The sequence below is a fragment of the Dendropsophus ebraccatus genome, chromosome 12 (assembly GCF_027789765.1).
Source record: "Dendropsophus ebraccatus isolate aDenEbr1 chromosome 12, aDenEbr1.pat, whole genome shotgun sequence".
In the NCBI taxonomy this organism is placed as follows: Eukaryota; Metazoa; Chordata; class Amphibia; order Anura; family Hylidae; genus Dendropsophus; species Dendropsophus ebraccatus.
In genome coordinates this window covers 9,877,761-9,891,142 of record NC_091465.1, presented here as the reverse complement: position 1 = coordinate 9,891,142, position 13,382 = coordinate 9,877,761, and the positions used below count along the sequence as shown (strand labels likewise).

Sequence of the window (13,382 nt, the reverse complement as noted above, 5' to 3'; positions counted from 1 at the left end):
CCATGAGGGCTCGGTGTCCCTCGGGAGCAGAATCTGCAGCACCTGATAACAGGTGACACGGATGCGGGCGGGCGGGCAGGGTGTGCCCCTGGTGCAGAGCATCTCTGGATACAGGCGATGCCTCCCGCACCTCCCCCGCCCATCACTGAGCCTGCCCCATCTCATCCCTCAGGCAGGGGGCGGCCCTGCTATTTGTATAACACCTCAGCCCATAATGGGCGGGAAAATCCTGCGCTCCACAGCTAGCCAATAGCAGCCGCGGAAAGCTCCTGAAACGGGCGTGGCTACAACACCCTGGAACGCAAACGTTGCAGTGATTGGTGGGTGTGGCAGTGGGCGGAGTCGGTCGCCGCGGTGCCCGCAGACACAGAGACGTCTTCTCAGCAGCATCCGCCATCTTAGCTCCGCACCGGGTACCGGACCGGGAATATCGCGCTCACCTCAGCGGAGGAGGAGGGACACGTACAGCAGGAGTTGAGGGCTCACCCTCCCGGATTACCGGAGGACAAGCAGAGGAGGGGGAGGGGACGTGTGCTTGCTCTTAGCACCCGGAGCACGGGAGGAGGGCGGAGAAGATGCCGGGGATGTGGCGGTGCTCCCCGGCCTGCCTGCTGCTCGTCACCGGGCTGGTGTGTGCTGCACTGGCCGCCCGAGGTGAGGGGGATGTGATACTGAGGGGACAGGGTCAGGGGTCAGGGGCGGTGACCCCGGGGCTCAGCCGGCACCACACGACACGGTTACCATGGAGATATCCGAGCTATCGGTCTGCCGATCTATCCATCGCTCTATTCATCTGCTCTCTATTGCTTTACCTGTCTGTCTGTCTGTCAGCAGCGGTTCTGTCCTGCTGCGCTCCTTACATTTGTATCTAGTGTATACAGTGTATATACATTATATCTAGTGTATCTGTATACAGTGTATATACATTATATCTAGTGTATCTGTATACAGTGTATATACATTATATCTAGTGTATCTGTATACAGTGTATATACATTATATCTAGTGTATCTGTATACATTATATCTAGTGTATCTGTATACATTATATCTAGTGTATCTGTATACAGTGTATATACATTATATCTAGTGTATCTGTATACAGTGTATATACATTATATCTAGTGTATCTGTGTACAGTGTATATACATTATATCTAGTGTATCTGTGTACAGTGTATATACATTATATCTAGTGTATCTGTATACAGTGTATATACATTATATCTAGTGTATCTGTATACAGTGTATATACATTATATCTAGTGTATCTGTATACATTATATCTAGTGTATCTATATACATTATATCTAGTGTATCTGTATACAGTGTATATACATTATATCTAGTGTATCTGTATACAGTGTATATACATTATATCTAGTGTATCTGTATACAGTGTATATACATTATATCTAGTGTATCTGTATACAGTGTATATACATTATATCTAGTGTATCTGTATACAGTGTATATACATTATATCTAGTGTATCTGTATACAGTGTATCTATATACACTATATCTATTGCATCTGTATACATCGTATCTATATACATTATATCTACAGTATCTATATTTATTATATATAGTCACCTTCTATATACATTGTATCTACTCTCTACACATCGTACCTATATACATTATGTTTACAGTATCTATATACATTATTAATAGTCACCTGTATACGTTATATCCATTGTATCTATATACTTTATATCTATTGTCACCTTCTATATACATTGTAGCTACTCTCTACACATCGTTTCTATATAAATTCTCGATACCCTCTATATACACTGTAGCTACCCTCTATATATACACTGTAGCTACCCTCTATATAGTGTAACTACCCTCTATATACACTGTAGCTACCCTCTATATATACACTGTAGCTACCCTCTATATATACACTGTAGCTACCCTCTATATATACACTGTAGCTACCCTCTATATATACACTGTAGCTACCCTCTATATATACACTGAATCTACTCTCTCTCTCTCTCTCTCTCTCTCTCTCTCTCTCTATATATATATATACACACTGTAGCTATCCTATATATATATATATATATATATATATATATATACACACACACTGATTCTACCCTCTATGTACACATTGAATCTACCCTCTATGTACACGCCGTACCTACCCTCTGTATACACACTGTACCTACCCTCTGTATACACACTGTACCTACCCTATACATGCTAGTCAGAGGTCACCAGGACTGACCCCTTAACCCTTACAATGCCACGACAGCTGCTCACTAGCACTTTACATTAAGTCTTGTAGAACCCACTGACTTTGAGGGGATTTTTCCATTGCTGTCCTTCAGGAACCCTTCAATAATACATCAAATAATGTATCCAGAGAGCCCAATACACTGTGTATATACTAGATAGTCTGGTCCACTACATCTAGATATCCTTCATATACAATATAGAGCCATACGCCATACCTGGATAGCTTCTGTGTATTATACAGATACACTATATCTAGATATCCTATATTAGATACTATATACATCAGATAGAACGATACAACATATCTATATACCTACAGTATATTGGGTTTCTCTCCCTGTCTTTCCTTTTATTTTCACCCATCCTGAGCCCTTATCCCTTGGGGGTCTCAGACAGCCAGTGCTGGTAACGCTGATCCTCCCCCCCAGAGACAAAATCGTTTCCAATCGGATCGTAAATGATTGATTGCTCTGTTGCCATAGACACAGAGACAATCGCTCCCGGCTGAGATTGATGTAATGCTATAGAGAAGTACTATAGGTCTATGCTGCTACATTGTTTGTTCATGTGACATGCATGTCCTGCCGGGTTCACTATAGTCAGTAGGTAACCAAACTGCCGGCTACATGGAGAGACCTCATCTGTGATGTGCTTGGATTCATTACTCCCCTCCCGGGGGAGCTGCTCATCTCCTATACATTTCTTATAGTGTCTGTAGGGACCTAGACAGGGCTGTAGGGTGAGCGGTGTGTGGGTATGCGCATTGCAGATCTCTCCATATGATAGATATCAGTGGAGACCACACACACACACAGACGTACGTTACCTTCACACAGGGACAATAGACGCCCCATTCTATAGGGAAATACGAGACCTGCTCAGTAAACTTTCATCTTCCTGCTGTGAATGGGAATATTTACCTAGAGCTCTGGTGATTCTAAGGAGTCTGGATGTGTTTGTCTTATTACCCCGTGTAACAATGAAGGAGATATTTGCATCTGTGGAAATCCAGGTCACATGACGCCCGGTAATATATGTGCATTGACGTGTCCTTTGACTAAACGCCTGGCTGCCAGGACCGTGTATAGTGCAATGCATTGGTTAATGGCGACAGAAGGTTAACCCCTCAAAGTCCTGGTCCTCCGCTGCGGGAGGTGTCACGTTGCTATATTTGACAGATATGTGGCATTCAGCAGATGTGTGTGTATAAATATATTGACTCCTAGTAAGACAATACTGCGGGAAATAGCGTTATTTTTGGAGTGTGCATTGCTGGCGTCCAATAATAGTGCGAGGCTTGTGACGACGCGTTCCATCCCTACAGCACAATGCTTTCTAATTTCAACCAACATACCGAATGCTCTCGCTGTTTAACCGAGACCGGGAAACTACAGAACTATTAGGAGGATATGCATGTGTGCGCGCAGTGTATATAGGGCACCTGCTTTATGGACTGTAATGTAGACGGGAGCCGGAGGGCACGTCCTTGTCTTAAGCTGCTCAGAGACGCATCGGCCAAAACAAACACTTCCCAGGTGATGTTTGTAAGGATATCAGATACGGTGGATTGTATACGTCATAACAGATTTTATAGTGTGTTTACACAGACAGGTTTATCTGACAGATGTTTTTTAAGCCAAAGCCAGAAGCGGATTTGAAAAGAGGAGAAATTTCAGTCTTTCCTTTATGACCTGTTCTCTGCTTATAGTCTGTTACTAGCTTTGGCTTTAGTGTAATGCACTACCCACTTCTCTTTACTACGACTCTTAGGGCCCTATTACACGGGACGATCATCATGCGAAAAATCGTTAAATCGTTCGAATTTAAATGATAATCGTTAAGTGTAATTGCAGGCAACGAGCGAAAAATTGTTCATCGTTGATTTAGATCTAAACCTAAAATTGTTAATCATTTGCCATAATTCCACATTCGTTCGCTCAAGTTCCGCATTTTTTCACTAATTATTCAGTGTAATTGCACATTGTTCATTGTTTTGCTGGGATCAGAAGGAATAAACGATCATAGTAACGATCGTAACTAATGATTATCGTTCTGTGTAATATGGTGAACGATTTCAGGTTAAGGGTCTATTTACACAGAAAGATTATCTGACAGATTTATCTGCCAAAGATTTGAAGCCAAAGCCAGGATTGGATTTGAAGAGGGGAGAAATCTGTCTTTCCTGTATGACCTGATCTCTGTTTATAGTCTGTTTTTCGCTTTGGCTTCAAATCTTTGGCAGATAATCCGTCAAATAATCTTTCTGTGTAAATCGACCCTTACGATGAACAATCTTGTTTACAATCGTTTATCGTTAGTCATTAATCGTTAAAAATCGCTTAGTGTAAAAGGACCCTTAGGGCCCTATTCCATGGAGCGATTATCGCTCTGTGGAATAGAGACAACGATCAGCCGATGATCGTTGTCATCGGCTGATCGTTGATATAGGTTAGGACCTATATTTGTCAGGCACCGACCGCGCACCGCTACGTGGAATAGTGGTGCGCGACTGACAATATACATTACCTATGCAGGGTGCAGGGCTCCTCTTCTTCCGCTTCTCCCGGGTCCCGCGTGCTCCTCCAGCGTCAGGGCGGCCTGTCTCAGCTCAAGCTACAATCACTTAGGCCACTCTGGCTCGCTTAGCCAATCACTGGCCGCTGCGGTCCCGGCCAGTGATTGGCTGAGTGGCCTGTCAGCCGAGACAGGCCGCCCTGACGCTGGAGGAGCGTGCGGGGCCCCGGGAGAAGCAGGAGAAGAGGAGCCCTGCACCATGCATAGGTAATGTATACTAGTTAAGCTAGGGCTGCAAGGACCTCGGTAACAATGTCCCTGCAGCCCTTGTTTAATGATAATAGGGCCATGGAATAGGCCTAGTAAATGAGCGCCAATCTAGCAGATCGGCGCTCATTTATTGGGCCCCATCGGCCCGTGGAATACCACCCTTAGTGTGCTGTGACTTGCAGGAGTAGTAGTTACGAAACAGCTGGAGGGCTACAGACTAGAGACCATTGACTTGATATCTGTGGACTGGCTATAGCCATCTATCCACCCCCTTGGTTTGGTAGAATGTTGGTGTGTTCTGACTCTAGGGATGCTGGGTGCTGTTTCTGAAAACCTTTGGGTCAGACCGTTGTATTCCGTCCTGTATGATACGTCTGTCCCCCGTCGCTGTCTGTCAGGAGGCCTTCATATACATTATACCACAGGTGTCAAACTCGCCGCCCTCCAGCTTGTGGAAAAACTACAATTCCCATCCCAGACGTGGGTTCTGAATCATTTACTCCCACCAAAAATAGAAGGTCCTGCCTTCCTTTCTCTGTATGTGTCAGGGGGATATTAAATAATCAGTAATAATAATAATAATAAAAAATAATCTCAGAAGAGAGAGCTTTTGACTGATTTCTAAAATAAACCATACGGAAAAGAACATGTACATTGCCCTATGCCATCATGAAAGAAGCCAAAGCTTGCCCCTTTATCTGTCCAGGTATGCTGGGAGTTGTAGTTGTGCCACAGCTTGAGAACATCGGCTTAGACAGATGTCTGAAGCAGGGGTGTCAAACTTGCATGATGGGAATTGTAGTTTTGCATCAGCTGTGAGTTTGACACCCGTGGGTTGAAGGGTATCTGGATCAGATCACTCAGGTGTTGTTGGGGCTCTCTTCGAATATTGGTAGATCCTGATAATCTGAGGTGTGTTGAGTTGCAACCTCAGGGATCAGTAATGCTAGAGGTATCTGGCGGCCATTTATGTCCTCCTCCTTATGGCAGTCATAGCAGTAATGGGGGACCTGCTGCCCTCCAGCAGTTGCAAAACTACAATTACCATCATGCCTGGACAGCCAAAGCTTTAGCTCGGCTAGAGGGCCGAAGGTTCCCCAATCCCTGCTGTATATAGACAGCTGTAATACACCTCTCTATGGGAGCTAAATGCCTAATGCATGGGATGGGAGTGGACCCTGGGAGGAAAAGTTCCTGACACCCAATGTGTCTCATACAGAGCCTTATTATAGGAGCTGAATTGCTGCCGACATGTCGGCTCCTTGTGCCCCCTCCATACACACATCTGTACGGTATATCTCTATATACAGCAGCTCCAGGGATTGTTATCGCTTTGTCACATGCAGAAACATATTGTTTGTTTAGAGTCGAGAGAACCGGTTTCCTGAGCTCGGATATAATTATGGCGTTCTGTCACGGTGGCGCTTTACACATAGGGATTATGGCCGGGATCCTGTACACTACCCGGAATGGCGAACCTTATTTATGATGGCAGCCATAATGTAGACTTGTGACCTTGCCGCGCTGCGGATTGCTGCGCTTTGCCTCATGCCGCACCATCTGCCGACAAAGCATTCATGTTCTCACAATGCTCGGGTCCGAGCGGAAAATTAAAAACCCACAGGGAGTGTAAAAGGAACAAGTAACGCCTCCATTGATCTCCAATACGGAATTCATTGCAAGCCTGGCATGGCGGCATTCTGCTCCGGAGCCGGCCAGCACGGTGCAGCTTACATATCTATGGCCGGCAGGATTGTGCTGCTGTAGGGGATCCGCTTGACTGGATTTCTCTCTCTGGCTGAGATTGATCGCTTGTTTAGAAGACACACAGCTAAAGGAGGAGATCTATTTCAGTCATTCCTCTCCCAGCGATCAATGCCGGCGGTTCAGTGGCCTCCAGACTGTGATTTTTAGAAGGGTTTAGGCGGCTATCAGATTCCACTTGTCTCTATCTCCTCATCTCTGCCTGCCAGACAGGCCAAATAGCAATACGGTCACAATGGATGCACTGGACCATTAGATTCCTGCTACACACCGGGCTGGGGGGAATGACTGACTTCACTAGGAAATGAGCAACCAGTTTCCAGTTACGCGTTATAATGGGAGCAACAAACATCTGCAGGGAAGTTCATATAGGAGATGATTTTCTATGTGAACATTGGATCCGATCCCAAACAGGAGGGAAAAATTAAAGGGATTGCTGAATGTAAAAATAAACTTTTTTTTCAAAGAATTTCTCTTGTTCTGTAGGAACGCTTACACTGCTGGTACAGTTTGTAACCCACGTTCAATCCAAGCCCCGTCCTGTGATACCTTTGTTTTTGTAAAAAAAAAAAATCTTTTATTCCGGTGATACTGTGTCAAAGAGGCGAGGCCTAGAGCCTCAGTGCTTTAGGCCTGCCCTGCCTCTTAAGTCTTCCTCCCTGTCCTTGTTTTCTAGAGTGATGCCTCCTGGGCAGGACCATCTTTAGTATCAATTAGAATCCAACACATGTGCCGTTCTATCGTCCGGAACGTGGCTTTCAAACGGTATCACTGGTGTTAGAAATGGGGGGAGGAAATGTTGCAGGGGGATACAGATTCACTTTAAAGAGAATGTATCATTAGAAAATAAGTTATTGTTTAAATATTTTTTTTACGTTTCAGGGTACAAACCCACACACCGTATATGCAACTTATTTACTGCTGCGATACGCAGCAAACACGCAACAAACACGCAACAAATACGCAGCAGTTTAGATCTAAATAACTGGACACAGCATCAAATCTGCACCACCAAATCTGCTTCAAATCTGCTGCGTTTTTTCTGCGTATCTGCTGTGTATACGGTGTGTGGGTTTGTACCCTTAAAGAATTTTTGGTGACATTTTTCTCTATATTATAAAATCATCCTGATATCTTGCAGTTTTTAATCTCACCACTGGAGACAAAACTCAAGGCCCTATTACACAAAACGATTATTGGCCGATAATCGTCTTGTGTAATAGAAAGCAACAATCGCGCGACATTAACGATGTCGGCTGATCGTTGATGCCGATTGTCTTTCAACATGTTGAAAGACAAACGACTAATATAGCAGCAATCTGCTGGCGTTTCTCCACGGAATAGCTGCCCGGACGATCAAGGGATCACCCAGGCAGCCCCCCCCCCCCCCCACAGCGTTCTGCAGCCCCCCCTTGTACTCACCCACTTGCTGCCAACACATGTAATAGCTTTGGCAGCGAGCAGGGAAAGAGGAGCAAGTGAGCACTGACAGCGCTTGTTTGCTCTTCTCTGTGGCCCAGTGTAATAGGGGCTTAAGCTGAGACTTTGTTGTTGTTGATGTTGTGTCTGTGATGATAAGAGGAGGCTGCTGTAAAGTGATCTGTACAGGATTGCAGGATAAGAGTACTGATCTAATATATCAGTGCTTGTTTATAAAGTACCTGTCCTTTTAAATATTTTTTTTTTTATGTCCTAGCAACCCCCCACTGCTCTTCCCACTGTGTCTTATTACACCCGAATGGTCCCAGAGGCTTACATTATGGGTCCTGACTATGAACACTAAGGCCCCAATTGATTAAAACCTATGACATCTGAAAACGTATTTCTTTGACGTGACGACGCTTGAGAACCCAGCAGTGGGGGTGCTGGAAAAAAGAATAAAAAAAACAATGGAAAGCAGCGAGGTCGTCCTAAGACAGTGCAGTGATTTGGCCGCATTGTGGGATTTGCATTATTCAGAGTGTGATATGTCACCTCCGACGTGACACCAAGTGTGAAAGTGTCATTTAAGTGACTCATTGGGTGGGATGCAGCCGCAGCCGCCAACCTCACCATATAGTGCAAAGTCACTAGATTGCAATTATTTTCTGTAAAGTCTATTATTTTTAGGCAGCTAAGTGTAAGGTCGAAAAAAATGCTAATTCTGATATCCAGCTTCTTCTATGTAGGTGAAGGTTTTGGTTGCGTTTCACAGTAGGGAAAATAAAGATTTTTTTTTTTGTGCCTCTTTATCGATGTAAAAGCTACAAAGTGGCAGGAAGGCACAGAGTATCCCAAATTGCGGAATCCTTGAAAGTCAGTTTCTACCGATCTTGTCGCCCATTTACAGATTTATTTCTGTAGACAGGTAATGATCACCCTCCCACGCTCATCTTGTTTTGGCAGCAGAAAGTAACTGTAGTTTAAGTCCAAGAAGCATTTCCAGCCTCTTCATCCAGTGTTCCTTGGAGGAAATCTGTGTATAAGGAACGCGCATCCTCCGTCAGACTTGCGCTAGGACGAAGATCTAAGCAACAGGCATCTTGTCTTCAAGTCCTTAAGTGCTTTGCAAAAATGAATGCCCTGAAGCAGGAGAGAAGCGAGGCAGTGCTGTGTGGAGGAGTTGGCCAACATTCCTCCAGTACGGGATGCCAGAACCTTGAAGAAGAATGATCACTTCAAGTGCAAGATGTTGGTCAAGGATGATAACTACTTTTCTATCTTTTTTTTTTTTTTTTTTTTTTTTTTTTGTGGCTTTTGTTTGGGAGCTCCAGTAAAATCTCTGCCTCATGTCGGACTGTTCATAGTGATGGGGGGGATGTGAATTCCTTGGTTGGTATCTCCCTGGGAATCCTCTGCAGGAGGTTTATAGCCGTCCCCTCCTCCTGACCTGCTGCTTTCAACTCTTTCTTTGTAAGTCCCCTTGTGAGACGTGGTAAAACCTCAGCGTGGCCGTGTAATTGTGTCTTATGGGACAAAGATGTGCCGGCAACCTTGCAGAAATTCCTGGCATGTTAGATGTTTTGCAGTATTGGCTTTTTTTTCTTATTTCCTGGGAGGGAACGTGTCTGTGATTCTACTATATTTTCTGTACGTACGGACCCATAGCGTTCTGCATTGTTTACTTATTAGGAAGTAGACTAGTGAGAGTAATGAAAACAAGTGGTCATAGAGTATCCTGGAGATTCCTCAAGTGTCGCTGTTAGCAGTGGGTGTCAGAGACCACCAGTGTTGACCCTTGTTAGCTGCTTGTTAAGTGTGGTTAGTCTGGTAAGGCTCTATTCACATGTCATCTTAAATCGAGAGTAGTGATATAACATACAGTAAGGGTCCTATTACACAGAGCGATTTTTAACGATTATCAACTAACGATAAATGATCGCAAACGAGATTGTTTATCGTTAACCCAAAATCGTTCACCATATTACACAGAACGATGGTCGTTAGGTACGATCATTACTATGATCGTTATTGCGATTGTTACTACGATCATTTATTCCTTCTAATCCCAGCAAAACAATGAATAATGTGCAATTACACTGAACGATTAGTGAACAAATGCGCAACTTGAGCGAACGAATGTGGAATTACAGCGAACGATTAACGATTATTTTAGGTTCAGATCTAAATCAACGGTCAACGACATACGAATGATTTTTCGATTGTTGCCTGCAATTACACAGAGCGATTATCGTTTACATTGCCACGATATAACGATTTTTCGCACAATGATCTTTCTGTGTAATAGAGCCCTAAGTTTGGGTTCGTGTGAACCCAAACACTCGGCATATTCGACTCCTGATAGCTAGAGAAGATGGATGCAACCCTAGGGAGTCCTGGACAACATGGGGCTTATGGCCCTAGGGCTTCATCCATATTCTTCAGCGGGAGTGAAATGCTGAGTACTCGGAACCTGAAATACTCAAGTTTACTCATCTATATTCAAGAGCTATGCCGAAGCTAAAGCCTCCTCTCTTCATTCAGGATACGTGTCTGCTCCGTTGAACTGGGCATGCATGTGTATGGGGAGATTGGGTGAAGTAGCTGTGGGCCAGGTTTTGCCTAAACTCAATGTATCATCTTTTATGTACAGCCATCCCAGTACAAGATAGGATCTGATGGTCTTATCGGTTTATCACCTGATCCTTATTCTGTGCCCCCTGAGGGTAAAATGTAGACATTTGTAGCCTTGGAGGCAGTTACGTTATTGGGGCATAGGTGCCCTCTTAGCACCCCATTCCTCAGTTGGGCTTCCTATTGTAGAGCGTGATGCATTAAAACCAGCTCTGATCGATTGTAAATCAGGAACATAACAGGGATAGATTGTATCCAATCAAATAAACTAATTGGTATTAGGTCCCCAGAATAAATGTTGAAGTACTCGCAGCTGCCTGATCCGCCTCTCCCCACCATTTCCACAGACGCCCGACTGGCGGGCAGCTGCTTAGACTTTTGATTTCTCTCTGTTTTTTAGCGTTACGTTTTCATGTTGTATCTGTAGGATTCGGCTTTTCTTATTTCAACTTAACACAGTTTGCACAGTTGGATACAAAGCCGTCCGCCGCTCTGATGTCTTTGCTCTCTGAACGCTTTTCCATTTGTTCCCGATAAGAATCTCCTGACACCCCGGCAGATGGAAGCCTCATAGGAAGCTATTTTTTTCCCTTATACGCAAAACTTTATAGCCAGATTGGGCAGTGACGTTATCAGTCGTAAGCCATTGTGGCCCTCGGGTATGAAAACCAATGCGAACAGAATGTGAACGTTTGCCTATAGCGGACCGCAGATAGTTGGTTTGACGTCTTCCTTGTGCATCAATAATCCTGGAATTGGTTGACCTGGCTGTATACAGAACTTTTGTTTGTCAGGGCCATTGTGACATGTTGAAAAAACCATTGGCTGTACTTTCCTCCAGTAAACGCTCGTGCGGCCCGGCTGCAAAACTGATCGAGTGTTGTAAAGACTCTGTGACCAAGAGCCAATCATTGGGATCCCCGCTCCTTTACCGATGGTATCACTGTCTAATAGAGCCCCTAGGTTGGTTTCATGCGTGGCTTTTTTTTTTTTTTTTATCTGCAGTTTTCTATCAAGTTTTGTGAACTTAAAGGGGTATCTGATCCCAGAGGGTCTGACTGCTGGGACCCCCTCAGGAACAGGGACTGGAGTCCCCTGAGGACAGGGGGAAATCTTGTAATTGTGGGGCAGCCCCATTAAGCCAGAAGTGGATCTTGCTAAAAGAAGAGAGGTGTATGTTCTTACTTCATGTTCCTCATTCTTTTTTAATCTGTTCCTGGCCTTCTGTTGAGAAGTTTTAGTGGTTTTCCAAAAAATAAAAAAATGTTGCCTGTAAAAAAAACACCATTTGGGGTTTTTCCTCTCGTGAAGCCAAAAGGGGTTTCCTAAAAATGACACCCATCCCCTGTCTGAGTGCCTGACTGCTGGATCCTGTAAACATGGCTCCCATGTCCCCCCAGAGCTGAACTTAGCCACCTGTGTCAGTGGAGCAGTAGCATTCATGTACCACCGCCCCTCCCTACCACAATTCAACCCACATTCTCAGTGTTGGCGAGTGTCATTTATGGGGGGGGGGGGGGAACTTTTAAAGGGGTTTTCCAGGTTTAGAAAAAGCAGAACTACTTTCTTGCAAAAACAGCACCTCCCTTGTCCTCAGGTTGTGTGTGGTATTACAATTCAGCTCCATTCACTTGAATGGAAACTCATTGGCGCCGTTTTATGAAGAAAGCAGCCATGTTTTTCCACCCCTTTAAGATTCATCTATGTATAGTAAAGATTTCTTTAACTTTATACCTTGAGCGCCATCCTCATCCGGCGGCACAGCAGGTACAGGTGAGCCTGGCCTCATTCTTACTTGTAGAATCTGCTTTTTTAGCCACTTTATTTTGTTGCCCAGTATAAAAAAAATGATCAAAAACTCGGCTGGAAAGAAAGAACAAAAAGGAAGATCTCATTATATGTGGAGCGATGAGTGAAGCGCGCCAGCCGCCCGTCCTGAGAACGTGTACCGCGCCGCCTAATGAAACGTTCGCTACACGCCGAGTGTTTCCTCTATTGTCTGGGATCCAGTGGCTAGGCCATTAACTATAATGCGTCCACAGCTTTCTTCCAGGCGCATTCAGCGTTGTTATTGTTGTGACATGTCTATGATGAAAGCGTTTTCACTCTCCAGGTCTAAATGTAATGGAGGCCGAAACCTGATGATCAGAAACGTCCACAGGCTTGACTATTAGTGATCCTCGGGCTTCAGTCTACTGGACCACAGCTGTTAAAGGGGATCTCCGGTTGTAATCTTTTTTTTTTTTTTTTTTTTTTTTTTCAAATCAACTGATGCTAGAAAGTTAAATAGGTTTGTAATTTACTTCTATTTTAAAATCTCCAGTCTTCCAGTACTTATCAGCTGCTGTATGTCCTGCAGGAAGTGGTGTATTCTCTCCAGTCTGACACAGTGCTCTCTGCTGCCACCTCTGTCCATGTCAGGAACTGTCCAGAGCAGCAGCAAATCCCCATAGAAAACCTCTCCTGCTCTGGACAGTTTCTGACATGGACAGAGGTGGCAGCAGAGAGCACTGTGTCAGACTGGAAAGAAT

The 13,382-nt window shown here is 44.5% G+C and overlaps 1 protein-coding gene across 4 annotated transcripts in view; it reads left to right on the top strand.

Annotated features, from left to right (window-relative positions):
- Positions 1-331: 331 nt before the first annotated feature.
- The window catches only part of CLSTN1 (calsyntenin 1), a 76,852-nt gene continuing 63,801 nt past the window's right edge, over positions 332-13,382 (top strand). For 3 of the 4 annotated variants that reach the window (XM_069949095.1, XM_069949096.1, XM_069949093.1), the window contains exon 1: positions 332-654. In XM_069949095.1, the coding sequence (XP_069805196.1) occupies positions 576-654 (79 nt within the window). In that variant the 5' untranslated portion in view covers positions 332-575. The remainder of the gene's footprint in view (positions 655-13,382) is intronic. The other variant, XM_069949097.1, reaches the window with a different exon arrangement.